General features: G+C 43.6%; 1 protein-coding gene across 1 annotated transcript; it reads right to left on the bottom strand.

Annotated features, from left to right (window-relative positions):
* Positions 1–3,748: 3,748 nt before the first annotated feature.
* FAM83F (family with sequence similarity 83 member F) lies at positions 3,749–25,634 on the bottom strand. The gene is made up of 5 exons (XM_005510085.3): positions 25,127–25,634; positions 21,189–21,356; positions 13,778–13,899; positions 12,501–13,213; positions 3,749–7,677 (listed from the first exon to the last, which is right to left on the bottom strand). The coding sequence occupies exons 1-5, from the start codon at positions 25,580–25,582 to the stop codon at positions 7,613–7,615; spliced, it is 1,524 nt and encodes a 507-aa protein (XP_005510142.3). The 5' UTR covers positions 25,583–25,634; the 3' UTR covers positions 3,749–7,612.
* Positions 25,635–27,322: the final 1,688 nt, after the last annotated feature.

Consider the following 27,322-nt stretch of genomic DNA (forward strand, 5'->3'; position numbering starts at 1 on the left):
GCAGGGAAATTAATCTGGATTTGCAGCAGCATAACTTTAGCTCTGTAGCTGAAGCGGTTCTTTAGAAGCAGTTTGGTAACTGGTGAGAAACCAGTAGAGACTGCTTCAACTTTTCCTTCCAGAAAACTTTTGATTTATTGAAATGCTGCAGTCATAAATACAGAACAAAGGAAGTGAATACATTACAGTGTCCTCATTGTGAAAGGGCAATGGCAGATGCTTTGATAAACTAGGAGTCTGGTCATTATTTCAGTGCAGTGCCTGTCAGAACTACTACCTAACATACCTCTCCAAAAAGTTATTTTTTAAACTTCCTTCCTATGGGATTTATTAGACTGTGAAGGAGAATCTCAAACAAGTGGTCGAATAATTTACCAAGTCTTAGGAAAGGTACACTGGTGAATTGCCTTGCATTGTATTGGGGCAATGGACCAGATGACCTGGTGGCCTTTTCCATTTCTAATGTCCATGATTATTGCAGTTACACCTCAGGACACTAAACAGAGCCATTTTCTTCCTTTAAGTGGCAGCAAAATGTCACTAATGGCCATGCTAAATCAGAGCAACTGATCCTTCTGCAGATGTGTTGTGCAATTAACAAGACAGCTATAAATGATCCCACTTTGTTTAGATTTGCTATTTTCTGTTTCCGCAGTGCAAGTGATCAAGCACAAGGGGACTGCCAGCCAAGGGAAAGAATTTCTGGTAGGAGATTAAGAATAACTAAGGAAATGGTTGCATGACCTATAAAGAGAGGATCATAAATATTGCAACAATAAAACCAATAGCTCTTTCAAAGTTTAAATAGCTTTTCTTTTCAAACACTTGAGGTAAATGCCCTTTTTCCAAGGTTGTCTAGCATCTCCACCTCGAGATTTCACACAGAGTTTCACCAAATACACTGTAATTTCTCAGGGAGCTACCTTTTCCTTTTAATTATCTTTGCAGAAATGTCCCCTCCACAGAAGTTAAGCCCCAGCTACCTGGAAGTTCCTGATTGCTTCCTCTAGTGTTGAAGTTTCAGAAGAGCCAGAGCATTATAATGACCATAAAATAACCCCATTTCTTAAGCATGACACCCACCAAACAATGCAAGAAGGGGCAAGTATGGTTCTGCCTTTTATAACCAAGCAGCAGCACTTAGACTTTTTCTTGTGTCCTGGGAGGAAGCTCAGACACAAGGGTCTGCCTCCATAAACACTCAGATATAACCCTTTATATTCTTCACAATCCCCAGTGTGCAAAACCCCAGACCCAAGCCGCTGCAGCTCTGCAGACAACTGAGATTCCTGTCCCACGCACCCTGCTGCTGTGCAAGGTGTAGCCTTTGTGTAGGATCCAGCTCCAGAGCAAGCAGCCTGCTCTCTCGTTCATTTTTTTTTCCCCCATTCTCCATCCCACCATTAGTCGGTTCAGGGGAAGCATAGACCAATCTGTTCCACCAGGACGCAGAGCTCATGGAAGGGTTCCTACCCCTTTGTCACCCTACGTTCTCATGTTCATTTTGCTCACATGTCTCAGCCCTTGGCTTTAGAGTACTGCTTTGGGCACTTTTAAATAAAAGGGCACACTGTCTGCCATAGGACAAAGGCTGGAGAACCTTGATATTAGTGCCCCATCCTGCAATCAGGTCTGATTGCAGAAAGCAATATCCTTTCTGTAGCAGCCACTCTAGTCTGGTAAATCAAATAGCTGAAGAAACATGGGTGTTCATTCAGCCCACAGCAGCCATGTGCCAAATCCACCCCCGAGCCTGTGCAAAATGCTGATCAGTCCACAACCCACTGGTGCAACATACTTCTGTTTCTTGCACATTGCAAATTTGCTACTCAGAAGCTTTTTCACTTTAAATAAATTAAAAAGGTAAAGGACCACCTGAATACAGTAAATACTCACAAACTTAAAGTATCCTTAAACCCGACCTCCCTATCTTGTCTATGCTACTGTATGTATATGCATTAAAATCAGCTCTCATTTTTATGTTCTAGCTTTCAGGCCCTCTATAATAGCTACAATCCACATTATTCAAATGTTGTACTTTGCTCCTATGCTTTCTTCATGAATTCTTTCAGTTGTGTTTTCCTGGTTATGTGCAATTTCACACATCCAGTGTCAATAAAATCATGGCATTCAGCACTCCCTGTCATCTAGAAGTTGCTACTTTCTACCTGAGACAGGCAGGGCTGTTTGATGCTTACAGTTCTCCTACAAGTGACGTATCTAATGTTTTAGAAAAAGAAAACACCACCTAACGAGTCAGATGAAAAGGCAGAAATTGATACTGCAGACAGACAGGCTGGAACAGGAGAGAGAAGCAGGATTAGAAACATGTCCGAAACTTGAGACATCAACATGCTATGTTATGAATTTAGGATACACCAGCTAGTCTGCCCTAAGCTCTGGTGCAGACACTTCTCAGCTACTATCCCTTACTTCCTATGTTGCTGAAAAGCACAGCAAATTTACCCATAGTGGCAGTGAGAATGGAGCAGCTGGGTGCTGTTGATAATGCTGTGGTTTTCTGTACCCCAACTCCCCGCATACATGTGCCCAGACTTGCAAGAAAGATCAGAAATAGGTATTGTGCAAAGAGTTAGGTAAACATCTGCCAGCCTTGCTACACACATAAAGGCCTTACCATTTCATCTACATCCACAAATTTATCTTCCAGGATGGTTCCTACAGTCACTGACTGTGCTTTTCCCAAGCCTCGCTTATTAATGAGGATTCCCAAATTTCCATTTCTTCAGCAGGCTAAGGACAGGGGACATAAGGTTTAGGAACACAGAGGTCATTCATTACTGGACTGTTTCCTGATTTTGAAAGCGCACAGAAAAAGAAAAGTTTCAAAAACAAGAGAACAGTTTAGTTTTGAAGTAGCAGTGAAGCTAGAGGAAGGACAAGTTTACCTTACTTTCTTGGAGAAACAAGTGCAGAAAAAGAAAAGGCACAAAGTGGTAGTGGTGCCAATACTATAACGAAAAAAGCTCAGGATACACAGAGCCCTGACATACCCTGTGAAACAAGCTTGGATTAGACAGACTCCTCTTAAACAGTAAAAATGCATTTGCTATGTGGACTTTAAATGCTGAAATAAAGACGAAGGGTTTGTTTACTGCAAATACTTTTTCATGTACCTTAATGCCCAAAAGTAAAATAGAGGCCGGATTTATTCTGAAACATGGTCAAGAATTTTAAAACAGGCTTTTGTATACACATATAAAGGGAGAATGGGAAACAAGAGCTTGGGAGTTACTTAAATGTCAAGGATTACATTGTACCAGGTAGAACTGAAATGTAGCAGAGGGACTCAGTTTCATAAATGAAATGTCATTGCTGATGGGTACAAATTATATGAGAAAGATGGAAAGAGAAACAGAGGTGGCACTTTGTCAGATGCATTTATAGCTGCAGCAAGATACAGCTCAGCTGCAAAGAGAGTGGTAGTAAAAATAAAGAAAAAACTGAAGTGGACATCTGCTACAGCCTACTCCAGCAACGAGAAAGCAGGAATGAATTAGTCTCTCTCAGGGTACTCAAAGCCACAGGACACTGTTATTGTGGGAAATTTAGCTGCCCACACATCTTTTAACAAGCACTGCCAAACACTGGCCAAAGATATTCATGTGTTAACACAGAAACCTGCTCTCATCCAGACAGTGCAGATTCTTGACATATAAACAGAAAAATCTCCCCAACTAGGAACTGTAGCTGAGAAATTAAAAGCGACACCAATGAACAAACTATCTCAATGTAACATAGTAAAGAGTTTATTTGTTTGACTTAGAAAAGGTCTCCAGCATAATTCACTAGACACATATACATTAAATATACAAATGCATACCAAAAGAAACCCGGAAGGCACGCATTCAGCCAAGAGGCTCACTCGAAACCACTCACCATTTCACGCCAGAAAGAAAGAGCTGCAAGCCCCAGCTTCGTTACTCTCTGTCCAAAATCAGGACCACAAGTGCAGGCCTCATGGTACATCACACAGATCAGCAAACCTGGGCTGACAAGCAAAAGAGTAAACAAGATCTGGAAAACAGGCATCCTCTTGGGATTGTCCAGGGTCAGGACACAGATGTCAAAGAGAACTAATCTGTTCTTTACAATAGCAACAGAAGCACAATGTCTCACATCCTTCCTGCCCCCTTGGGCAGTTAGTGACTTGGTTGCAAGAGGTGGCCTCTTGGGGAAAGACCAAGTGATGGCTTATTTGAAGACTACTGTAGGTACTGCTGCACCTTCAGCCTCCTCTAGCAGACTTCCAATAGAATTCATAACCACTGCTCCTTGCCCCTCTGTCCCCCAGCACCACCAACCGCATTTTATCTGAAGAGTGCTAGAGATTCATTTTACAGGTCACAGCCTCAGGTTTGTAGCAGTCATCCAGAACCACAATTAGCAAAATGAGTCAAAATAAATGCGGTCACCTCACCTGGACTCAGATCTGTTGACAAAAGAGCAGCCAAATAGTCTAAGTTCAGCTGATCTTATCTTCAGGGAAGAGCAAGTTCCATCAGAGTCTGAAACATCCACTCTGGATCAGCAAGGCTGCACACACCCCCAAAGCTGAGTTTAAGGATCAGATTCATATCATGCGAGAGAGCAAGTTTGCTCTCTCTTATTAAGTAATTAAACAGTGCATGATAAGCCTAAGGAACTCTACTATCCCCTGGAGTCAAGGCATGACACTCAACTTCAGTGACAGGGAAAGGAATTTAAGAAGAAGTGAACATTACCTTTCAGGAACTGGGGTGGCAACAAAACAAAAGACAAACAGATGAGAGAGTCTCACTGGAAACGAGATCCTGTTAGTTGACAAGGTTAAAGAAAAGAGCTCTTACATCTGTCATAGGAAAGAGAAAGTAAAGCACATTAGTAAGTAAGCACAGAAGGAAAGGAAGGGCAAGTGAAATCAGCCTTTTAGACTATTTGTGAAGTCACTCCACCCAAGATGAAGCAACAAAGACATAAAAACAAAGAGATAGAGGACTTCCTGGAAAACCTGACCATATGTATCAACATGGTACTAATTAGTTAATTAACCTATTGCACAATTAAAAAAATAAATAAATATTTTAAAAATCTGGGAAAACAAGGAAGCACCAGATGACAATGTTCTTATCAGAACAAAAAGTGGAATAATGTTGGCCTGATGAATTTATCTCTGATCTCTGCTAACAAAGCAAAATAAATACAAGGAGAGGAAGAAAAATCTCCCAAATGTCTGGAGAATAACGGAAGTATGGCAAAAATCAAGCCATTTTAGACAATCCTATAAACATACAGTGCGTAACTTTTGGCACATGAGCCATACACCTGAAGCTAACACAATAATTCATGTATTAAGTTACTTCTACATCCAAGTGATGGTGTCATTTCCAAGACCTCTTTCCTCCCATTACCAGGAGCAATTTTATAAAACACTGCTGATAATAGGAGCTGACAGACCCAGCTGCAAAACTACAGTTTGTTCCCAGAAGACTATATAGAATACCTATATAGAGTAGCAAGCATTTAATGCACCAAGCAAGGATGAGTATGTTTAACAGACAGCATACCTTAGGTATTTCAGTGTCTCAAGACGTTCTACAGAGTAAATTCAGAGTAAAACAGACCTGCTTGCCATTCAAGTTAAATACACTTCCAGGAATGGCAGTTAATCAATTAATCAATCCATCAATTGCATTTTATCATCAACTACAGACAGCTGTTTCAGTGTAATAACTGCTACTGTAACCCAGCACCTGGGAGAGTCTTTGCAACATCTTAGTTCTATGTTGTTAAATGCAGCAGTTGCCTTTGCTGTGAACTCCTTGTGCAATGAAAAACTGAAATGGTTTCTCTAAACAAAAAGAAAGAAAACCAAACCTGTGTTTTTCTGATGTCTGAATTGGGGTTTTTTTGGCAAGTAGGTATGCTAGTTTTCAGGTGTCTGCTTACAATTAGGATTTCTTTTTCTTAGGTATCACAAGAGGGCTTATTTATGACAGCAGAGTATGTAATTTAGATGGCAAAAAAGCAGAGTGAAACATCAATCCACGCACTGAAGAAACAAAAACAACCTGCTTCTCCACTCTTTTAGTGGGTAGAACTGGAAAAAGGCCAGTGAACAAAAGGACAGAGGTGACAAACAGGTCCCACGTAATGAATAGCTACGTATAACGTGAACCCGCAACTTGGAAAAAGTGATGACTGAGGACATGTATGATATGTCCGTAAAATCACAAGTGGCAAGGAGACAAGGACTAGGAGTGGTCATCACTGCCTCCGACAGTGGAGGAATTGGGGTCACTCGATGAAATCAAGCAAACCCTTAAAACAGCCTGACAACAGTTCTTTTTCATACCACACAATGAACTCGGGCTTCGTTGCCACAGAACACTGTAGAGGCCAAAAGCAGGAAAGGAGTTTTAAAAAGGGACTAAGTGCATTCATTAAGGCCAGGTCCAGAAGGAACTGCCAGTTCAGAAAGTCCATAGACCGCTAGAATGGTGTCAGAGAAAGACCTCTGTGTACAAGCTTTGTATTTTATGCTTCTGTGATCACCTGTTACTGGCTGTCCTCAGAGACAGGACAGCAGATTAGATGGCCTTTGGTCTGATTGCATGCAGTGCTTCTTATGGATCAAAGCTCTCGATTTTGGCCTGATTTACAGTTTGGAAAGGTTAACTTTAAAAAAAAAAAAAAAAAAAGGAAGCATTTGAAAAGCTTGTGTGGCTCCTCTGCTTCCTCTTTCAGCCCTCAAAGATGGGCTCCTTAATCATTCTGTTTCCATGAGTGGTGAAGTATTGCTGAATTAGCAACAAACAGGATTTTGTGACAGCCACGGAAGTCTACATTATTGCTCCCAATTCCTGCCCAGTCCACCTTATAAAGCATTTCTCCTGACCCAGTCTTAACTGCTGGTTAAACATCCCCCTATATTCCATCTTTTCTCTTTACTACATTCTTGCTAAATCCCTTTGTTCAACTGCTATATTTAAGGCATGAAACAGTTAAGATCCTAATCTGTTGGCCTCTGCTAGGTAAACCCTCCTCCCAGACCACTCATTTCTGTGTGAAAAAGTGACAACAGGAATCTACAGGAAGGCTCCTTGCAGACAAAGGATTGCTACCCTGTTTGTAACCATTCTTATTTCACCCAGAATTTGCCACTTTGATTTGATTCTGCCTTCCAGCCAGTCAGACCAATACATTTCTGCAATGCAGTAGAGTAAACAATGCAACACAGTGACTCTGAGTCTGTAGCTCGACAGACTGAATTAGCAGCACAAGTATAAGAAGTCAGAAAGTCTCCTGCATTTATCTGGACTCAGAGCAAGCTCTGAGACCAGCCATCACAGTTGTTTTTATATATAAAATATGTGTGCACACAGACATATGGGCTAATACATTCATCACCAACCCTCATTTAAGGGACTGGCCATCCGAAGTCTACGCTTCACCCAGTAAATGTGCTTTAACTGGGGGTGCCAGGTACATCCAGGACCGTGCAGTGGTTTGACAGACCACTGTGTGGGGACATGGCTATAGGTTCAAAGTCAATCAAGAGGTTACTTTTCCAGTTTGTTCAGTCTTCAGTTCCCCAGACAATCCTTCCCAATCAAGATAACACACAGGTAGATTGTTTGTTTTTATCGCTCATAGTGGAGTTTGGACTCAGGTTACCTGGAATGAAAAGAAGTTAAAAGTAATGTTAGTGTTAAGTAAATAAGACTTGGATAAAGTTTGGACTCACGCTTCAATCCTCTCTCGTTATTTACTATACATCTCTGTTAGACCTACATTACTCTGCACACCTTTGTGATTTGATTTCCTGCTACTGTGAAATGAAGAGACACTAAAACAAGAGCAAATTCAGAGGACACTGTGGAGAAAACCACCGGAGTGGTATTTCCAGGCTTCGTGCTGTACTGAGGCCAGCTTCAGCGGTATTCTTATGTCCCAGCTGACACTGAAAAGCAGTCTGGCCATGACTGGGGTGGGAGGTTTTCCAAAGAATGAGGGATGAAAAAAAAATTTTAAAAAGTCAGGTAATCTCATCCATCTGATCCCCACACACATTCTCGGGAGACATTTTTTCATGTCCATTTTTAAACATCACGAGTGGCAGTATTTCCACCATCTCCTTTGCAAGAGAAATCCCAAGGCCTCAGGGTCTCTCACTTAAGTAGCATAGTATGCTGCCCCAATTTTTTATCATCTTTTTTCTTTTTTCATTGCTCGCTCCGTGGATTCCTTCTGCTCCAAATGTCTGTACTTTTCAATGCTTGTGCTGTTGTCTGATATCTCTCATTAGAGCCAGCTGTTGGTCTAGATGCCCCAGCACACTTTTTTCAAGCACTGTACTACAGTGTGTTTGCAGAGGCTTTTGCAAGAAAGGTAACTCAACTGTGCTCAGAGCTCAGCAAGACTTATATGACCTGTAGCCCAGGGCAGTACGTACTGAGAGGGGCTGGCATGTGGCTTGCTGTCACCCTGAAGAAGGGCAGACCTCATTCCTGTGTTTCTGCATCTCCCAAACAGTTGGAGCCAACGGCCAGTACAGAGCAAGAACAGGGAGAGGAAACTGACACAGATCATGGTGACATGCTACTGAGAAGTCTCAGTCTTGCTGAGGTGAGGGGGCTTTCAATCCAAGCACTGCCTCTGAACTGGGGTTCAACCGAATAATTTACCATGTCACTCTCTTGCTTGTGAGTATTTGGTCAGTGTTTTCCTCACCTATCGGTGATGGGGCAGAGAAGAGCTCTCTCCCTCCTTTTCTCCACCTTCTTCCACACTGCACTTTCTCCATATCCATGTGGGAGGTTACACTGCAACCTGCCCTCACTTTTGTGGCCGCTCCATAAGTTACTGCCTCCTCCCAACATCTCCCTATGGCATTTCATTCTTCCTCCTGTCTCCCCTTTGACCCATTCTGTACATTACTACTAAGTTTATCATTACTCCTATCTCTTCACCACCCCTATTTCCTTGTCTGTATCACATTCAAGACCCTCATGTTTACTTTTGGAAGTGCCTGCTCTCCTCTGCTTAATCTCCACTCCCAACTCCTTTATTCTTCTCACTTTCTCCTCATGTCTTCTGACCTTTTTCTACAGATCCTGCTACAGTGAAAGCAAACACCTTCCTTGTATGTACCCAACAATGTTCCCCTCTTTCTCCTTAGAAAAGAGGCTGAAAATTCTGGTTACCACCTGTCCACGATCCCACTTCGGCTGAAAAACACAGATGGTAACTACGCAGCTATTTCTGCAGTATTGCAGTGTTCAGTGTAAATCTCGTATCTTGTGGCAAGAAGCACCCAAAAGTGAAACATGAAATCCTGCTGTTAAATATTTGTGCTCTGCAGCCAACACTCATGAGGAGTGAAGGCTGATTTACAGAGAAACTCAGGACAGCACACCCTCCTGAAGGAGCTCACTTTGCTTCTTTCAAGGGAGAAAACAAAACAAAAAACCAGTGCATTCCGAAGCCATGCAACTTTCAAACCCTTGCAATTCCCCAGAAACTGCACACAAACATCAGTGTCTTTGCTGATCAGAGTGTGCCCAGCAGCAGCTTAAAACTAACAAGATTCTGGTCAGATTCAGAGCTGCTGCTGTTGTGTTCCTACGTGGGCAACAGTGAAGTTCACGAGTTGTGCCAATTTGATGATGTGATTTAAGAAAGCTGTGTATGACAAAGCACTGTCTCCATGCACTGTGCTAGGACAACACCTCAGGATGTTAATTTGGACACTTAGTTTGGGACATTACTATTTGTAGCCCTATTATTTTCCACACTCCCAGTTCTGACTTGTAGGCATCATTTCCTAGCATGTAAATAACCAGTCAGATTTTCAAACTGTTGCAGAACACACTTTCATCACTTCCCTTCCCACTTTGGTTTCCCTTCATCACCATTTGCTCTTACAAGACTGAACCTGACCTTTAGCCTGCTTGAATAACGTCTTTCAATTACTCTGCGAGCAGATCTGGTCTCTCTATGCATTTGCAAGGTGGGATGTATCTCCATGGTTCTACCGAATTAATAGTGACTTTGGAGGATGTGTGCACAGGCAGGCCCACAGGGCTTAAGTGTGCTGTTTAATCTTTACAAAAGGTAAGGGCAGCTATTTCAAACTGTGAAGCTCTGAATAATTGCATCTTAATGTGACTGCATACCAAGCACCTTCTCCTTCCTTCATTTCCACTCCTTACCTCCCTTCTGTCATCCAGAGTATCACAGTATTGGTTTTTACAGGACCTGCTCAAAGATAACTTAAACTTTTAAAACTAAGTCAGTCCCTCAGTTACCCAAGAACAAAGTGCCTCCTATTTTTATCTTGAAGATGGAACTCTATTCCATGCCCTTGTTAAAGAATTTTGTATAAAATTCTGATGAAGCACATGCTACTGATCAAGTAGCTGCAAGATCCTCTGTGGTAACTCATTTTTTTTCCTCTTTCTCATGAATTTCCATCTTTTTAATGTGCCCTCTTGTCACCTCTGTTCACATGCCACTCTGGGACCACTAGACTAGAGAAGCTTTCCCTCAACAACAGTGATGCAATTCAAAAGCAACACACAAGCAGTGATCTTCCTCCAGTCTTTTACAACAATGGTGACCTAAGTATACTTACACCCTACCTCAAAAGCTGTGGAGTCTTCCATTGACACCATGAACAGGCATTCTCAATTTGCATAAAACAAAGACTTATCAGGTCAGGAAGAGCACAGTGTGAAGGCTGGTGTACTGGACCTCTGCGCCTTCCCTGCATCTGTTCTCAATTCTTCCTTTCCCTTTATTGAAAGAGGTGGCAGCCCTCAGGAAGTAGCAGGGACAATCAATAAAACCTGAACATAATAGCATGATAGTGTGGAAATGGTCTTGGTGGAAACGTTCCAGACTAAGCATCAGACTGTCTCGCACAGGTTCTTAAAAGGAGCAGGGACATCTCTGCTGCACTGACAGTGTGGTGTCCCAGAGGGGTGCAGCGCCGCACTGTTCCACTAGAAACGCCAACCTCTTTTGTGCCTTAATCTGGGCCTAATTTCATCATGGCACGGTGGGAATGGCGGGATGTCTGCTTGAAAACAGCTGACAGTGAGAAACAGAATCTCTGATATGGTAAAGTGCTGACAAATCAGAGATTACACAATTCACTACTTCTGTCACTAGAGGGTAGTGCAAGCCCTCAAGTCCATTCCTCCAAGAGGGAATGCCCATACATCTCCCTATAGACCTTCATGGATTTTGTTTTTCCTGTTTCCAAGGAATGGGGCCCAGCAGCACAGACTGTCTGTGCTCAAGACATAAAGTGATTTGGAGAGAGGAGCTCTTTAGACCAGGGCTTAATTCTGCCTCCTCAAATGCCAAACAGACATCTTAAAATGGGTCTACTATAGTCTTCTTACCATTCCTTTCATCTTCACTTGGCATTTTTGAGTCTCTCCTTCATTCAGCCAGAAAAATTTATAAGAACCTAATCAATTGCTATCATTTACCTTCCTAATACCTCGCCTCTCTTTTTGGTCTCAGGATAATATCTTTCCATTTCACATCATGGCAGTCTCAAGGGAATTCAGACTCTGTGCCCGTGTTTTGCATTCACTGCAGCACAGAATGGTCTCTGGCCAGACAAGCCAAGGAGAATTTTTTTCCCTGGAAGTACTTTATTTTCCTGCTCATGCAGGAGGTATTGGCACAGAGCGCAGCTCACTGAGAGTGGAAGACATCCAGGCTGAATAGTCCATAGATTTACTTCAATTTGACAAAACATCTAAAATGTCAGGAAGTTAGCTATGAACTCATAAATTGGGAGAAATCTTTATCATTTGTGTCTTAAACAGATGAAGCCTTGGAAAGCCTTAGTGAAAATATCAGCCATTTTAACAAAGAAGGAAAGGTTGAGATCTAGTACTTCTCCATTCTGTTTTCACAACCTCCCCCCTCATGTCAGAAGGTGATAAAGGGGCAATTAAGAAGACTTTCACCCTTTACTCCACTCCTTGCCCCCTCACCTCAACATAAACAGGTTTTCTTCTCTTCTCCAACAGAAACTTGTCACAGTAAACGTGCCTGACTAAACCCAAATGAGGAAAGGAGCGGGTACACTGGAAATCTGTTTGCACCCTGCTAACCACTACAATACTGAACATACTACTGCTATTTATTAGGGCAGTGCCCTTCATGAACTGCACACACAATCTGTTTCCCGCAAGGAGACATTCATCTTCCTCTCCCTTTGTCCCATACCCGCTTTTGAGAAGTATGAGAAAACATTTAAATGAAAAGTACCAACTTTACAATAAGACTGCCATTAAATTGCCTTCAACTTAAATTGCCTGTATCATATGTTACAACTTCTAGTCTTCTTTGATCCCACTCACTTTAATATAGAGGAAATAATAGATCTACTCTCAGGTGCCTATATTGAATATATTTTCACCTAAACCTGGAACAAAGGACACTGAAGCAGAATATGCTGGTAGAAGATGTTTTACCTGAGATGCCTCCAGTGCTCCGACCACTGGCATGGCCAATGCTGAGCCGCTCGTATTCCAGTTTCATGTTCCCAAGGTCTTCTCCTGAATGTCCTTCACTGGCAAAAGAATTGGCCTCAATGCTTGAGCCTGGAGACCGTTTGGCCTTGCGACTGAAAAGCCCAGTAGCAAACCGTTTTCCTTGCTTTGAATTGGCTTGTACATCTTCTTTCTTCACATCTCGAATAGACTCTCTGGATTTGGATTTATTTTTCAGGTCCACGTGGAGCCGGGAGAACAGTTTCTGAGGGCTCCGATTCAGCTTGTTCACATTCTCCAGAGGTGGATCAATTTCTGGGAACTCTTGCTCCAATGTGATTAAGTCATTCAGAAACTGATTTAATCGTTTCTTTGACTCACTTGTTTCCTCCTTTTCCATGTTCCCCTGATTATCCTGCCTATGTCGTGAAGCCCAGAGCATCATATCACCACGGGTTGCCCCTGCCACTAAACCATATTTGGGGTTAATGAACTTCCGAGCCACAGTGGAGGAATGAAGGCCTGGCTTCCCAATTCCAAGAACAAATGGGTTAGCAATACCCAGTTCCTTGTAGAAATTAACTTCTTCTGAGATGGCATAGAGCTCACGAAACTCGACATCAAACATCTCCACGTGCTGTCCCGTCAAGACTAGCAGGATGTTTCTGTCAATGTGAGATGAACTCCATGTGAAGCTAAGAGTAGGAAACAGAACTGACATTAGATTTTTGGGTGCATATTTGACCCAGCCCACCTAACAACATCTAAGACACTACATGGCAATATGTAGCATTGTGTCATTTGCCTGTATGTCCTTGCCAAGATGGGTCAGGACACATACATGACACTCTTTATTATTGTTCTTCATTAATGTTGCAGACCAGGTCTGGAAGAAAAGGCCCTAAAACACTCAAGGACAGTTTACCCATTTAAAAAAGCAACTCTGCATCAACAGAATCTCCAGACTGAAAACCTTACTGAGCAAGTGGAGTCCATGCAGACCACTACCTGATGCAGCACAGAACTGTCTTTAGCCCACTGAAATGGTCCACTAGCATGCACATGTTCAGTTCTCTCAGAAGCAGCTTGTCCTCTGTGGTACCTTCTCTGTCATCCCATCTCAGTTTCTACAGATGCCACACAGATTACAGAGGCTGGGATCAGGAAAGGGAAGGGCATGGGAAGAAGACTCTACAGCAAAACCACAAGCCATTCTTTACACAAAGAATGTAGCCTTGCTTTAAGCAAGAGTGACCCACCTGTATGATCCAGTGGCCACCTTTTCACCATCCACCATCAGGAATCGGGATGCCAGTGTGCCTCTGATCTTTCCTGCTGGCATGTAGAACCCAACTCCTGTCACAGAACGTATGCGGATATTCTAACGGGGAGGTGAAAAGACAAAATGTCACAATAAATAGGGCAGAGAACTAGATAATTGCCAGCTCCAAGTCTTAACATGTCACTCACATTATCTCACTACTTCTGGGACTACAGCTCATTTGGTATCAGCCACCAGAAATCAGAAGGGCTGCAGAAAGGAAAGCACAGTGCCGTAAAACCTGTTGTCATCCCTTGTCTGTACAAGTCACTCCCCTCCATCAGTTTATTATCAGCATCTTTGTAACCCTGCCTGTTGTCTTCAGCTATTCATCATAGCCCACTGGCAAGATGGTCCTTTCAAAATCAAACAATCCTCCATCTCCAGTCCTGTGCTGTAGCCCAGCCCAGTTCAGGGGAATGAATCAGAGGAACTCTGAGTCATGGCTGCACTCTCTGAATCCTGGTCCCTCTTCCATGGCACTCGTGAGCTCTTCTCCAGATTACATTAGCAGGATCACGAAGGAACTTTGCAACACCTCTGCAGTGCAAAGGACACAGTTACTTGGAGGGCAATATATGCGACAGGTCTGTACTAGGTTCTTTTTGTGCTTGTATTCTGATTCCCAGCAACATGTGGCTTGACAAAGATGGGCAGAATAGAAGACCAGACAATTCAATTATTATAGAAGAGAGGAGGAAACAATTATATTGCTCAAAATACAGATGTTTCCTCTCTGTTATAACAAAAGTGGAACCCTGAACTTGATAATTTTGCTAGGAATCCAAAACAGTTATAGTGTCCACCCAGATTCCTCACTGTTCAACAAAGAGTGAAAAAACACAGAACTTTTTTTTGAACAAGAGGAGTAGGACACGTGTCTCTACTGATGTTTTGAATAAATCAGCAAAGAATAATTTTTGAAGAAGAGGAAGAAAAAACTTTTCATTAAATGAATGAAAATAGTTTGGAAAAGAGAATACCTCTCCCCAAACCTCTCATCTCACACCCTTTGGACAGCAAACCTACAAGTAATCGAACAAGGCACTACCAAGCTCAGAGAAAACACAGATTTAAGGTTACATGATTTTCAAGAACAGATGTGTCCCTGCACTTACTCTATGAATATATTTGCGCATCGGACTGAGTGTTATTCTGTTCATGGGTCCTGGCTGCATGAGGCTGAATTGCAAACTGTCGAACAGAAACGACTGTCCCTCCTCAAGCCCAAAACATTGATTGTCAGTATAAGTTCAGAGTAAATTATCTTGTTGCTCTGACACACAAATTTAGACCATTTTCTTCATTCCACCATCTGTTCCTGTAAAAATTCTTTACCAATGAAAAGCTAAAAGGTATTGTGATCGGCAGTAATAAATGCAGGGTTGGAAGGCAGATAGTTGCAAATGTAATCACAGTTCTGACACTGTTCCCTGTGATGTTCTGGGAAAGTCAACTCACCCTTGCCTCATTCTTCCCCCATCTGCAGAGCAGGAGAATCATGAGGATTTGGCTAAAGCCAGCACAGCATCAGATCCCACAGAGAGCTAAGTCCTATTATTATCAACTGCACTGACAGCTTAAATATTGATAGGGTATAGAAATCAGCATGCAGGAATGAATTATTATAAGAATGCAGATTTATTTCAAAATACATTTTTCTGAGTATAGCTCTTACCTTTTGAATCTGCTCCTATTTTCCCCACTAAAATACAGCAGTGTCAGTACAAATTCTGACTAACAGTAACTGATGATACCACTGTTTTGCATTCATCTGTTGCTTGATCTGTCTGGAGTCCTGTGTGGGCACCAGCTAATTAATGCTCCCAACACTGCTGAAAGTATTATTACTCTGTTTTAAAGATGAAGAGCCTGAGAGAGAAAAAGATGAAGTGACTCGCCCAAGGCCTAGGAGTGAGTCATATGTGTGGGATGCTGAATGCAGGTTGGGTAGAGCACATGAGAAAGGGTGCCCTTTCCAGTATTTAGAATGACATTTGTAGTTGGCTGGCTGCTCACCTGAAATAATATTTTTTCCTTGCTGAGTGAAGTTGGATGTGGGATTCTCCCAATCATGGAATATTGACTGCAAGTGTCAAGAAGGACCTCAGTTTTTCAAATCAGTCAACAGCTTTGACATGTCATATACCTTTGTGAATCAAGAATTATCAGCCTGTGTAGGCAGAAAGTCTCTTAGCATGTAACAAGTGTGGATTTTATTGTGTTTGTATGTCATATCACCTCATTTTGTTGGAAAGAAGGCATATTTGAATTTCTGCAGTAACTGAGCTAGCTGTAACACTTAGAATGGCACAGAGGGGATAGAACCAAACAGCTGAACACATAAACCTCCTTGAACAAAGTAGGCACAGGAGTGCATAAATACATCTTGAAATGCAGAAAATTAGCACAAAGTCATATAAACATCAAGTCACTTAACAGGTTATTTGTATAAAGTTTTCTGCCTTGAAGAATCTTGCAGTATTTGTAGACTGATATCAAGCCATACAGAGGAGGAACGAGCCTGGGTTCATGTATTGAAGACTGGACAACAACAGAAGAGGAAAAACAAATACAAATGATGTGAGATTGAAACCATTTTGGGGAGGCATTTTTGTTACAGTAATTACAAATATTTTGGGTAGGGGACCAGTTAGTTCACCAGACAGAAGTGACCCCTCCAGAGTTGTATTCTTGCAGAAGCCTGCTCAAGGTTTGTCATATCCTGGCCTATGGAAGCTGCAGTCCGCATTAAATTTCCACGTTTGCTTTACACAGGCTTGCGCCACTCCTCACCACAAGCACTGACTAATGTCTCCCTGGCAGCAACTTAACACAGAGTGCTAACAGTCAAGCCTGACACAGCATCCTAATACAAACACAGATGGAATCAGACTTTCTTCCTTTATTGTGAACCTCACCCTGAATCCACCAAAAGTTAAATTAGACTCAGTTTAGAAAGTCAGCGATAGGTTGTCTTGTGATTGACGCTTAGTTGTCACTTGACAGAACTGGGCAATAGTGCTCACAAGCTGGGGTTGAGTAGGAAGGATACACAAGACAGACCCTAAACGGAAGTGTTGTAAGTACTTCCACTGGGGAACCTGTGTGTACCTTCTCTCTTAGAACACCTGCTGATACGCGTTGCAAAGCAAGCAGGGATCTTCATTTCAAGTTGGAACAGATACCATGGATGACCTCTATAAACTAACAGATGTAAAACGAATTAAGGAGAAGCGCCACACAAACGCAGTAGCTAAGAGATGAAAGACTCAACAGTCCCTTATATTGACTGTGTTTTTCAAAATGTGGAAATCCCCTTTCTGCTGTCCCTGGAAAAATCAGATCCCTTCAGACAATGGAATCTGTTGTGATAGCTACTGCCCCTTGTTTTCTTGAGCTACTGTTCCACGTGAGCACAGGGCTGAGAGGGAGGCCCCAGATGCCTGTTGTTTCCCACTGTAAAGATCTAGATGGAGGTACCACAGAGGGGGAAAGAGGTAGAGAAGTATGGGATTCATGTGGACAGGACCACAGTACAGGAGTAAAGGAATTTTTCTTATTCATGGTCTGCAAGCTTCTCATTTCTGGTGATCATATCTCCGGGTCAGAGAGCTGGGTGGTAGATGCTCATGTTACACAGGGACACAAAAGCAGTAACAATTTGGAAGCAGCCACCAAGTGGAAATACTGTGGACTTACCCTGTGTGTTTGCCCTGAACAGTTTTGGAAAAGGCACGCTTGTCGACAAAATAGTAAAACTTTCAGGTATTCAAGCAGAATGGACCCGGCCTGCCGAGGTCATTCCTGGGTATTACTTATTTGTGCCTTTGCAAAAAGAGAGCCTTGTAAGCCTCCATTTTCAAAAGCAGCCTGGAAGAATTCTGTAACAGGTAATTAAAAAACCAACAGCTCTGCATCATGTTACATTCAGCTTCTCCCTCACTTGGGTTAGGAATCAACGAGGAAAGACACAAAATACTGAAATGGAATTCCAAAATTTTCTTAGGCAGAAAGTTTAAAGAATTCATGGAGTTAGGGGAGGAACTCCTTACATGTTGGGTACATGAATGTAAAGATCAACATGAATGTGAACTTCCCTCAGGTAACTTGTTCCCTGGGCTTGCTTGAAGCTGTAGGTGAACTTGCTGTCTTTGAGCAGGAGTGTCTGTTCCTGGGGTCTTGGGTAGCAGAAGCATGGGGAGAAAGAAAACTTATCTAAAACCTGCTGAGATCACATACTCTCAGGTCAGCAAAACCAGGACTTTTTGTTCGGCTATGAATTTTGTATCTATGAGACCTTTGATTCACTGTGACTTCCAAAGAACACTCCTGTGTGAGACATAATGAAAGTCTGGCAAACCATGTCCTGTAGGCTCAGGAAGCCAGATGACTCAAACACACAAGACATGCTCTTACTAACATCCCAGGATGAACATGCTGATGGTTGAACCTAAATGCATTTCTAGTGATCTCTGGCCTTCAGACAAAAACTGAGGTTTCCTCCTTTCATGCTTGGGGTCAGTCAAGAACTTTTTGTCTTTGCAGAGTGACATACTGTCTTCCTCCTGCACTTTCCCTCCTGTGAGACTGTCAGCAGATGATGATACCTTGCCATCTCAAAATGATACAATAGCCAGGAATTTTGTGAAAACACCCAGCACTGTATGTAGACAAAGGGCAAAATCCAGTGTTAACAGTAAATCTCCCTGTATTAGGACTGTTGAAGTATTCACTCTGCGTTAGAGGAACAGGGCAACATAAACAAAAGGGCAGGAATCACAGAACAATCTGAGCATCTGGTGATGACAGAAGACAGAATCCTGACCCTGCAGCAAGGACACCCCATGGTGGTGTGTCATCTCTCTCTCTCTTTCCCTGGGATAAGAACTTACCTGTAGATCTTAAAGTTACATCCCACATTTCCACAACTTTCTGAGAAAAAGCCATCCTGTAAATCTTGCACAAGCATTCTGAAGGAAAGGTGGGAAGAAGGGCAGGGAGGAAGAGTATGCAATTCCTTTGCTGACAAACTGTGGCCCACTGGTAAAAATCTTTTAGAAGAAAGCAAAATGGTTACACAAAAAGACAGTGTAAGGAAAGAACGTTTTCCCTGTTGCAGAAAATCTGTAGAAGTAACTCAGACATCAAAGCAGATGTTAGGAAAAAGACGTCATAAATAAGAAATGTGTGAATGATAGTTAACTGCACTAGTTTCTCTTTCTTCCTCAGCAATTCCAGCATCCTCTGTGATCAAGCAATGCCAGACAAAACTATTCTGCCTGAACAAGACCAGAGGCCCAGCTTGCTTTCTTGCTTCAAAACTGGGTCTTCAACACTAAAAGTTCAAAACAACCCTCAACACATTGAATCAACGAGGTGGGGGTGGAGGGACTCCTCAAAGGAAAGCCTTAACCTTGCTTGAGATTCCTTGGGTATCTGAAACCTGGTGTGAGGGGAACTACTACATAACGATTTCTGCTGTACTGACCCAAGCAGCAGCACAGATACATGCAAGACAGCATCAGGCAGGATGCTGAGAGGTCATCCATCTTCCTTGAGAGGCAAATGACCTGTTTCACCTTACAGGAAGACTCTTCCCAGATCCTCCATAGTACCATAGACAATAATAAACTGCATTGACCTTAACAAGATTAATTAAAGGCTTAGCCGTACTGGAAAAGGAATACAACAACCTTAGAGAGAATTTAAGATAAAGTTTGAGATAGCTAGGAAAAGAAGGGAAAAGTTGAAGGACAGTACTCTGTGGGCTGGAGTTCTGCAGAAGAGTGAACAATTAGGTCAAAGAAGGATGTTAAAAGGTTCTTCTCAGTGGACCTCCTACAGCTGAGAATGTATTTGGACTTTTTTTAGCTGAAGGAATCTGATGAAAAACAAAGTAAGGGCTGCTGTGAGAGAAGCGGAGCACAGAACAGACACAGGGTTTTCTCCTGCTTTTGATGGCACCAGTTCAAACTCTGCCTCTCTCTCCAACAGCATTGCAACTTTTTCTAGAATACCAGGACAGCTCTTCATTCACTCTATCGAGGAGTTAAAATATGCAGTACCAAAGGCATCATTCCTGCACATGATGACACAGTGAGAAAAGTACTGGGAAACAGGTACCATCTCAAATGGAACTACTGCTGTGATTTCACAGTTTTTGTACCAAAGAGGTTCAAGCCTAGGTCACACAATACCCCTGAAGCTTGAAACACATCTGTTATAATGATGTCTGTGTCTTGCTTTCAAAGACACCAAAGGAAAGAAACTTCTGTCTCTGTTTTGGAGAAAGATGAGAAAGCTGCTCGGCTGGATGTCTTTTTTTGATGAAGTCCAGAAACTCAGAGCAGAGTGGTAGTTCACAGGAGTGCTGTTCAGATATATGCGAGTTATTTTCAGCCAGATTTAAGATGGTTTTCCTAAAATGGTTAATATGGGCTTCTATAACCTTCAGAGTTTTTTTGAGTTTTGGTTGTGTTTTGGGTTTTTCTTAAGCTATTAATTGTGTGTTTATGGAAGATCTGACATTCCTTCAGGCAAAAAGGCATGTTTTTTCTTTTCCCGCTTCTCAGAAGAACAGTTGGATCACAAGAGGGGTGAGTCTCACATCCCGTAGGTTGTTTCCAACCTAACAACTTTTTCAGTATTCGGAACAAGTTTGTGGTAGTGACAGTGACTAAAAATGATGAAAAAAGAACGGAACACAATACTAACTATAAATATACAAAGGTTTTCAGTCTGTATGTCATGGAATGGATCCTACTGAGGCTGCTTCTGCCAGCCAAGCTAGGCTGACTACTCTGCTGTGCTGCATGCACCACATGAAGGCATCCTCTGATATGGAAGAGGGGAGCAGCTGTGCTCCTCAATCCCTCATGTTCTCAGGCAGAGGAGTACTACAAGCTCATTCATTCCCGGATGATCATTGCTGGATAGAAAAGTCTTGATTTCACAGACCGTATGTGTCCTATAACTGGGATCCATGCAGGCAACAACTCAAAGAGCTACTCTGGAGTCCAGTTTGAATCCTTGCATAGGAGACCCACAGGCATTTCTTCAGACCATTTTCTTCCCAAACAGAAATTTTTAGGTCACAAGAGCCAAGAAACTACCTAGACCTCTGTCTTAGGTGAAAGGCAAAAATTTCAAATCTTCCCTTTCTCTTTCCTTCTGCATTAGCAAACAACTCTCTTATCTCTCGATGCTCCATCAGCCCTTAAGTGCTGTGATATGACTTCTAGGGAGGAACAGATGTGTTTGCCTGTCCAAGTGCGTTCCAGGATATCAGACAACTGAAAAAGGCTACTGACCTGCAGGAGACAAGGGTTCAGTACTGAATATCTTACCCGGATCTGCAGGTCATTGAGGTCAAGGCTTCTGCACATTTCCAGGAACAGCTTAACACCCTCCTCATCTAGGATTATATAGACTGGGATCCAGCGCTTATATGCTGCATCAACAATGTCGCGGAAGATATCCCGGTCTGTAAATACATCCATGACCACTGCAATAATCTGGAAATAAGAAGACAGCATACAGACAACTGAATAAAATATTAAAAACTGAAAGGGAGGCCCATCATGCTGGTGCAAAATAAAGGAGAGCACTGACACCAGAATATGGAGGAGGAGAATTTAGGGGAGACAAAAGTACAGGGATGTACATGCCAAAGCACTACCAATAATCTTGTAATTCTCTGGCTTTGCTCCTGCTGTACTTTGGAAGGAACTTTATGAGTGTTTTGAGAATTCTACTTCTTCTAGGGGCAGATGGCTTATTTCAGCAACCTGAGGGACGCCAAAGCCAAATACCTAGTTTTTCCTCTGTATTGTGAAACTTCCATTGCCTTTGTAAGGATCCACTTAAACAAAGAAGAACACTGAAAATAGATTTTAAAAGAAGAGTAAAAAACACAGCTCTAATACTTAATCAGGAGGTGAATAATGGAAGACTGAATATGCAGAGGAATCAGAGCCTGAATCTTGATGCACAGTGCAGAGAAAAAGAATTTTATGTTCCTTGTTTCCCTGGTTCCCTGTGAGAAGCCTGCTCTCAGGGCTGGCTTCCCAAGGAACGTGTTGGGGAGCTCAAACATAAACACCTCATATTTGTCAGGAAGGGACTGGAGAGTGTGTGTGTTTTCAAGATTTGGAAGCAAAATGATAGTTTGCTCTCTTCACATGTGCATTTTTTCTGGTATAAAATTAATCCCTGTTTCCAGGCATAGATTTTACATTAAAAAAAAAAAAAAGGTTGCACTGACGTGACAGACAAGCCTGAACATTCACAAGATGAGTAACAACAAAAACAAGAAAGTTATGGGCAACTCTAATGCTGATCTTACGTGTTTTGTCTTTCTCTCTGTTTCTGTATCTTCTACACCATTAGAAATATCAATTCACTTTTCTGCCTGACAGTTATTCTCCCCAGCATTTGAAAGGCTATGAATGAAGGAAACTACTGTTTTTCTAGTCCCGCTGAGAAACATCAACTTGCCAGGTCCGAGCTCTCATGCTGACAGTGTGCTGGGAATAGAGTTGCCTACATTTTAATTTCCCGGGCACTGGGGTCACAGTGACAAGCCAAGCTGTGCTGGGGACAGCGCACACAGGTGCAAATGGAGCTGAAAACTGGACCAAACAGTAGGATATTCTTCACTGGAAGTTTGGAAGAGGTGCAGCTGAAGGTGCAGGAACCCCCTATGGAAGGGGAAGTAATTCTTGCCAGAGACCTCTTTTCCTTGAAAAATGGCCTTGAACAAATTGCTTTTGGGAAAGCAATGCTACAGTAAATGTCCCCTACTGTGTTTGCTGAGTCTCTGCTTGTATGGCCAACAACAACCAACACATCTGCTCCGTCAGGCTCCTTCTGTCAACAGTGCTTACACAAGCTTTTCTTTGTTAGAAAAGGAAAAAAAGAGCTGACATTGTGTTTATGCTCAACATTAACATGTAGGTTCCTGACAGAGGTGAACTGTGCTGGAGCTACCTTATATTAAGTCCCTCAATAAATTCTGCCAGGCAGAACTGTATTCCAGGCCTGGCCTTAGTCCTCACTTCCCAGCACAAGGCAGCAAGATACAGTGAACATTAACAGAACCTCTGAAAATCAAAATACAGTGAACTTGTGCCACTTTATTCCTGAACAACTTCATATACAGGCAGATTATAATTAAAGGCATAAAGAGTTAATGCATTAATTCAGGCCTCCTTCTCCCCTCCACTGTGGTATGGATGTAGTTATTCAGGAGCAAAAGTGCCAGATAATATTCATTTGAAGTAAGAACATCCACATAGGGAATTGATCAAGAATAGACAACAGAAGTATGAATTTGCTTTCTTCCCATCCCCTCCACTGGCAATGAGTCCAATGACTGCAGAAATTACACCACGTCCTGGACAAACCATTAATTGTTACTCCTGGCCTTGCAGTATGAAGGATAGTTCCCTCCAGGCTTTGGGGCCATGAGTCAGTTCAGGCTTCTTTGCAAAACTGCAGACTAAACTCATGAAAACTGCAGTCCTGTATGAAAAGCAGATGACCTGCCTCACACATGGCGCTTCCAAGCCAGCAAAATGAGCAGCAGGGCAACTCCCGCTGTTATGTTTGTCTTCTCAAACCTCTGCCATAGCTGCTGATTACCTAGGAGTTTTCCCACATACAGCAAGTCAGAGCATGAGTGTCTACCCCTGCAAGAGGTTTTCCCAATTCCTCTGCTTATCCTATGGATAACAACTTATCTATAGGGCCCGTAGGTGTGCCTAGCTCTTCACAGGTATTTACAGATTGGCAAGCATTAACTTGCCAATCTCATTACGACAAGGCAGCTTAATTAACGTAAGTTTGTAAAACACTGATGATAGCGAACCCACAGACATGTGCCTCATATTACTAGTATCAGTTTAGACCTCCTGTCCCCCAAAAACCCCAAAACAACCAAAACCTGCTCTCATCTGCTAAATGAAAAGCTGCTGCCACCCAGAGATTTGGTTTTTTCGCCAGGGCCAGCTCAGCTGAACACAATAGGCATAGTTATCTAGGAAAAGGACCATTAAACACTTACATGGCTGTTAAACATGAAACCACCTTTGGGCTGGGAGGGGCACAGTTTGTCCAGTCAGCGAAAAAGTAAAAATCGACAAAGGAATTAATTACTTCTAGGTGCCAGGCATGGCTATCGAAAAAAGCAAAGTTTCCCAGTCCTTGTACAGTCCGTACAGGTGTTCGTAGCAGCGCAAAGAGGATGTGAAGTCACACTAAATCAGAGCGTAAGGAATTTACAGCTTCTGCCTCTTCTGTACGACCAATCACACCTGTACAGGATTATGGGGTGTGCACAAGTTTGAGCAAGCAGGGAGCTGAGGAGATCACCTGCTGGATTAATGCCTCTCTGGAAAGTTTTCTGTATTTCCCAGCAGATTTGTTTTTAACAAGTCTGTAAAAGTTGTGTGTATAGTGTGTGCTGGGGGGAGAGGGGGGCACGTCAGCAGGTGGAGGAGGAATTAACTACTGAATTAGAAAGCAGAAAAAATCCAGAAAGCAGCAAAACTAAGAGCAGGGATGAAGTTACTTGCACTGTTACCTGCTTTTCCCAGAGGGGATGTCAGCTCTGAAAGGAATGTTTTCCTGGGTGGGCTTGCCTGGAAACTTCATCCACACCTAGAAAAACCTCGCCATTGCCCCCACCTAGTCAAAACAAGCTCTTGTAGCATCACAGCTGGTTTGTTTTCTTGCCAGAGGTGCCCTGTCACCTCTATCAGACCTTTCCAGGCAAAGATAAATAGGAGGAGCAGCCGCATACTGTCTTGACTGTGGCTGCTTGCCGGCCAGGCTGGATGGTGTTGAAACCACATAAAATAAACCCAAAACACACCACCCCATGAACAAACGCACTGCCCTGTGTTTAACTAGGGATACCTGCACGTACAGGAGGGGTGGCTGTAAGAGCATCATGACCTGAGCCAGGGAATCATACCAGGACAGGCCAAAGCCAACCATGGGTAGAAAACCCCAATTTGGGGGGAGGAGTGCTGGGGTTTAACCCCATCCTGGGCATCAGCTTTGGCAAAAGATAATGTGGCCGGCAACAAACCTCAGGGAAAGCCCTGCCTGACAAACTGAAGGGCCGATGTGCTTTGGAGGGGGCCAGAGAAGAAAGTTTGGCATGGGGGGCTCTCCCTTCCCTCCACCCCAGAAACTCCCCAGCTGAACCCTCCGCCTGGGTGCCCCCGACCCAGGCATGAAGGTAGGCAGGGGTGTCCCCCCGAGGGTGTCCAGGACCTACCTTCTGTGCCTGCTGGATCATCTCCCGCACCACCTCCTTCAGGTGGGGTGCGCTCTCCTCCTTGCGGGGGTGTGTGAAGAGGGCCACCCGGCTGATGCCCCGGTAGAAGGTCTTGTCGGTCCAGCCCAAGTCCAGCGGGGGCACCTCCGTGTCTGAGCACTCGGGCCAGTAGGCCAGCGAGAGGGTCTCACCGCCAGGCCCCCGTGCCACCTTGCCACCCTCCCGGGGGTCGTCGTATCCCCGCCAGCTGCCCCGCAGGGCTTGCAGCTCCCGGGTGGAGAGAAAGTCGCGGAGCTGCTCCTTCCTCAGCGCCTCCCGGTAGGCCACCTCGCCCCGGGTCACCAGCACCTCCAGCGCCCGGCGCTGATCCTCGCTGTAGTAGAAGCGGGCCTGGGCCTCCGTCACCTTCTCGTTGACGTGTGACTCGTCCAGCAGGAGCACCTGGGACTCCGCCATGCTGCCGGCACCCGCAGCGCTGGCCGGCCGGGAAGGAGGCTGGGGAAGGAGGGAAAGGCAGGGCTGGGACCGCCTCACCTGGCCTGCCCGAGCCCGCCCCGACGGGTGGAGCAGCTGTGCCGCCCTCTCACGTTCCCCTGGCTCCCTGGGGACACGGCTGTCCCCTCCATCCTGCCCTTCTCCCAGACCCATGCGTGGCCCTGGCACCAGAGTCCCTGAGCACAGCACTTGGGGGAGAACCAGGGCCGGGCTGCAGGTGTGTTTTAAGGTGCAGAAGTCTATTTAAGAGAGGGTTTCCACCTTTTTCAGATGTGGCTGCCACTCAAGGGGTGCTCATAGGGGCAAGGGGGACACAAGTGGGGCTGGGGACACGGGCAGAGCACCATGGTTGATGCAAGCAGTGGCCCATCGGCTGCAGCTGGTTGCCAGCCCTCCCTCTCCAAACCCACTGACGGAGCAGCAGTAGCAACCCAGCGACTCCCGAAAAGCAGGAGCTGTGTACCCTGTTCGTGGATGGGAAGATGACAGAGCGATTTGCCCGAGGCCGCCCAGCAGGCTGGTGTCAGAGCTGGCAGTAAAACTGCCCTGCTCCCACTCGCTGGCTAGGAGTGTGAATAAATACCCCCAGCTCCACACACGTCCCAGCTGAGAGACTATGGGCTGTAATGTTAAATTATGATTTTTGCATGGTACGCAATAGTTGCTCAGGGCCCTAATCAAGATTCAGGCCCCGGTGCGGTTTGCAGTGCGTACAGAAAGGATAAAAAGCCATGATTCCCCCTTGCAACCCAGGCACAGAGCTGGCAGGAATGAGCAAGAAAATGGGTATAAAGGCAAGGCAATGGTGAAATACAAACATTCAGCGGCATTTGCAGGTCTTTACATATGTCATTAGCCCTAAGTGCTCACATGCACAAAAAAACTGTAGGGACAGAGCAGCTGAAGCTGCTCTTTGTCTTCTCTTTATAAGCAATCACCTGTGCTCAGTGCCAGTTAGCTTAAACATCCAAGGATAAGGTGAGGCACCAGAGCGCAGCCTGTGCTGTTCCTCTCCTTTAGGTAGAAGGGAGAATTTTAGTATTCCAGACTGACATCAATAGCTTTTCCTAGCATGAAATTCACTTAATTTGAAATTGCACTTTGCAGAGGTCTACTCCTCTGTCCATCCAGTCCCCTTTAAAAATTAATTTCTATATAGGTTCTTTTAGCCTGATTTCTGATGGAAATGAGGCTTATGTGGTCATGGTGTCTGCATTTGTCTGCCTGTCTGTCCCTCTCTCTAATAACTTTTGAACCCACTGGCTGATTTCAAACAAGTTTGGCAGAAGCATAATTACACTCCTATAGATTTTGTGAAAATAAGTGGCCTGATAGCAAAAAGAGACCCTATCACAGTCCCCAATAAGGAAGCCCAACATTGGTTCATGCCTGATTAGATTTCAGATATTCCATAAAAGTCAAAACACTAATAAGTGCCTGATCTGTATGAAAAGCTTCAAATGAAGTTTAAGCCTAGATACCCTAGTCCAGGGGTGTCAAACTCATTTTCACCGGGGGCCACATCAGCCTCACAGTTGCCTTCAAAGGGCAAAATGTGATTTTAGGACTGTGTAACGTATAACATGATAACATGTATATACTTGCAATGTAAAACATGTATAACATGTATATACATGTAATGTAATGTATATGAAATGCAATGTATATATAATAATGTAATGTGTATATATATAAACATGT

This window comes from Columba livia, chromosome 1 (genome assembly GCF_036013475.1).
Source record: "Columba livia isolate bColLiv1 breed racing homer chromosome 1, bColLiv1.pat.W.v2, whole genome shotgun sequence".
NCBI lineage: Eukaryota > Metazoa > Chordata > Aves > Columbiformes > Columbidae > Columba > Columba livia.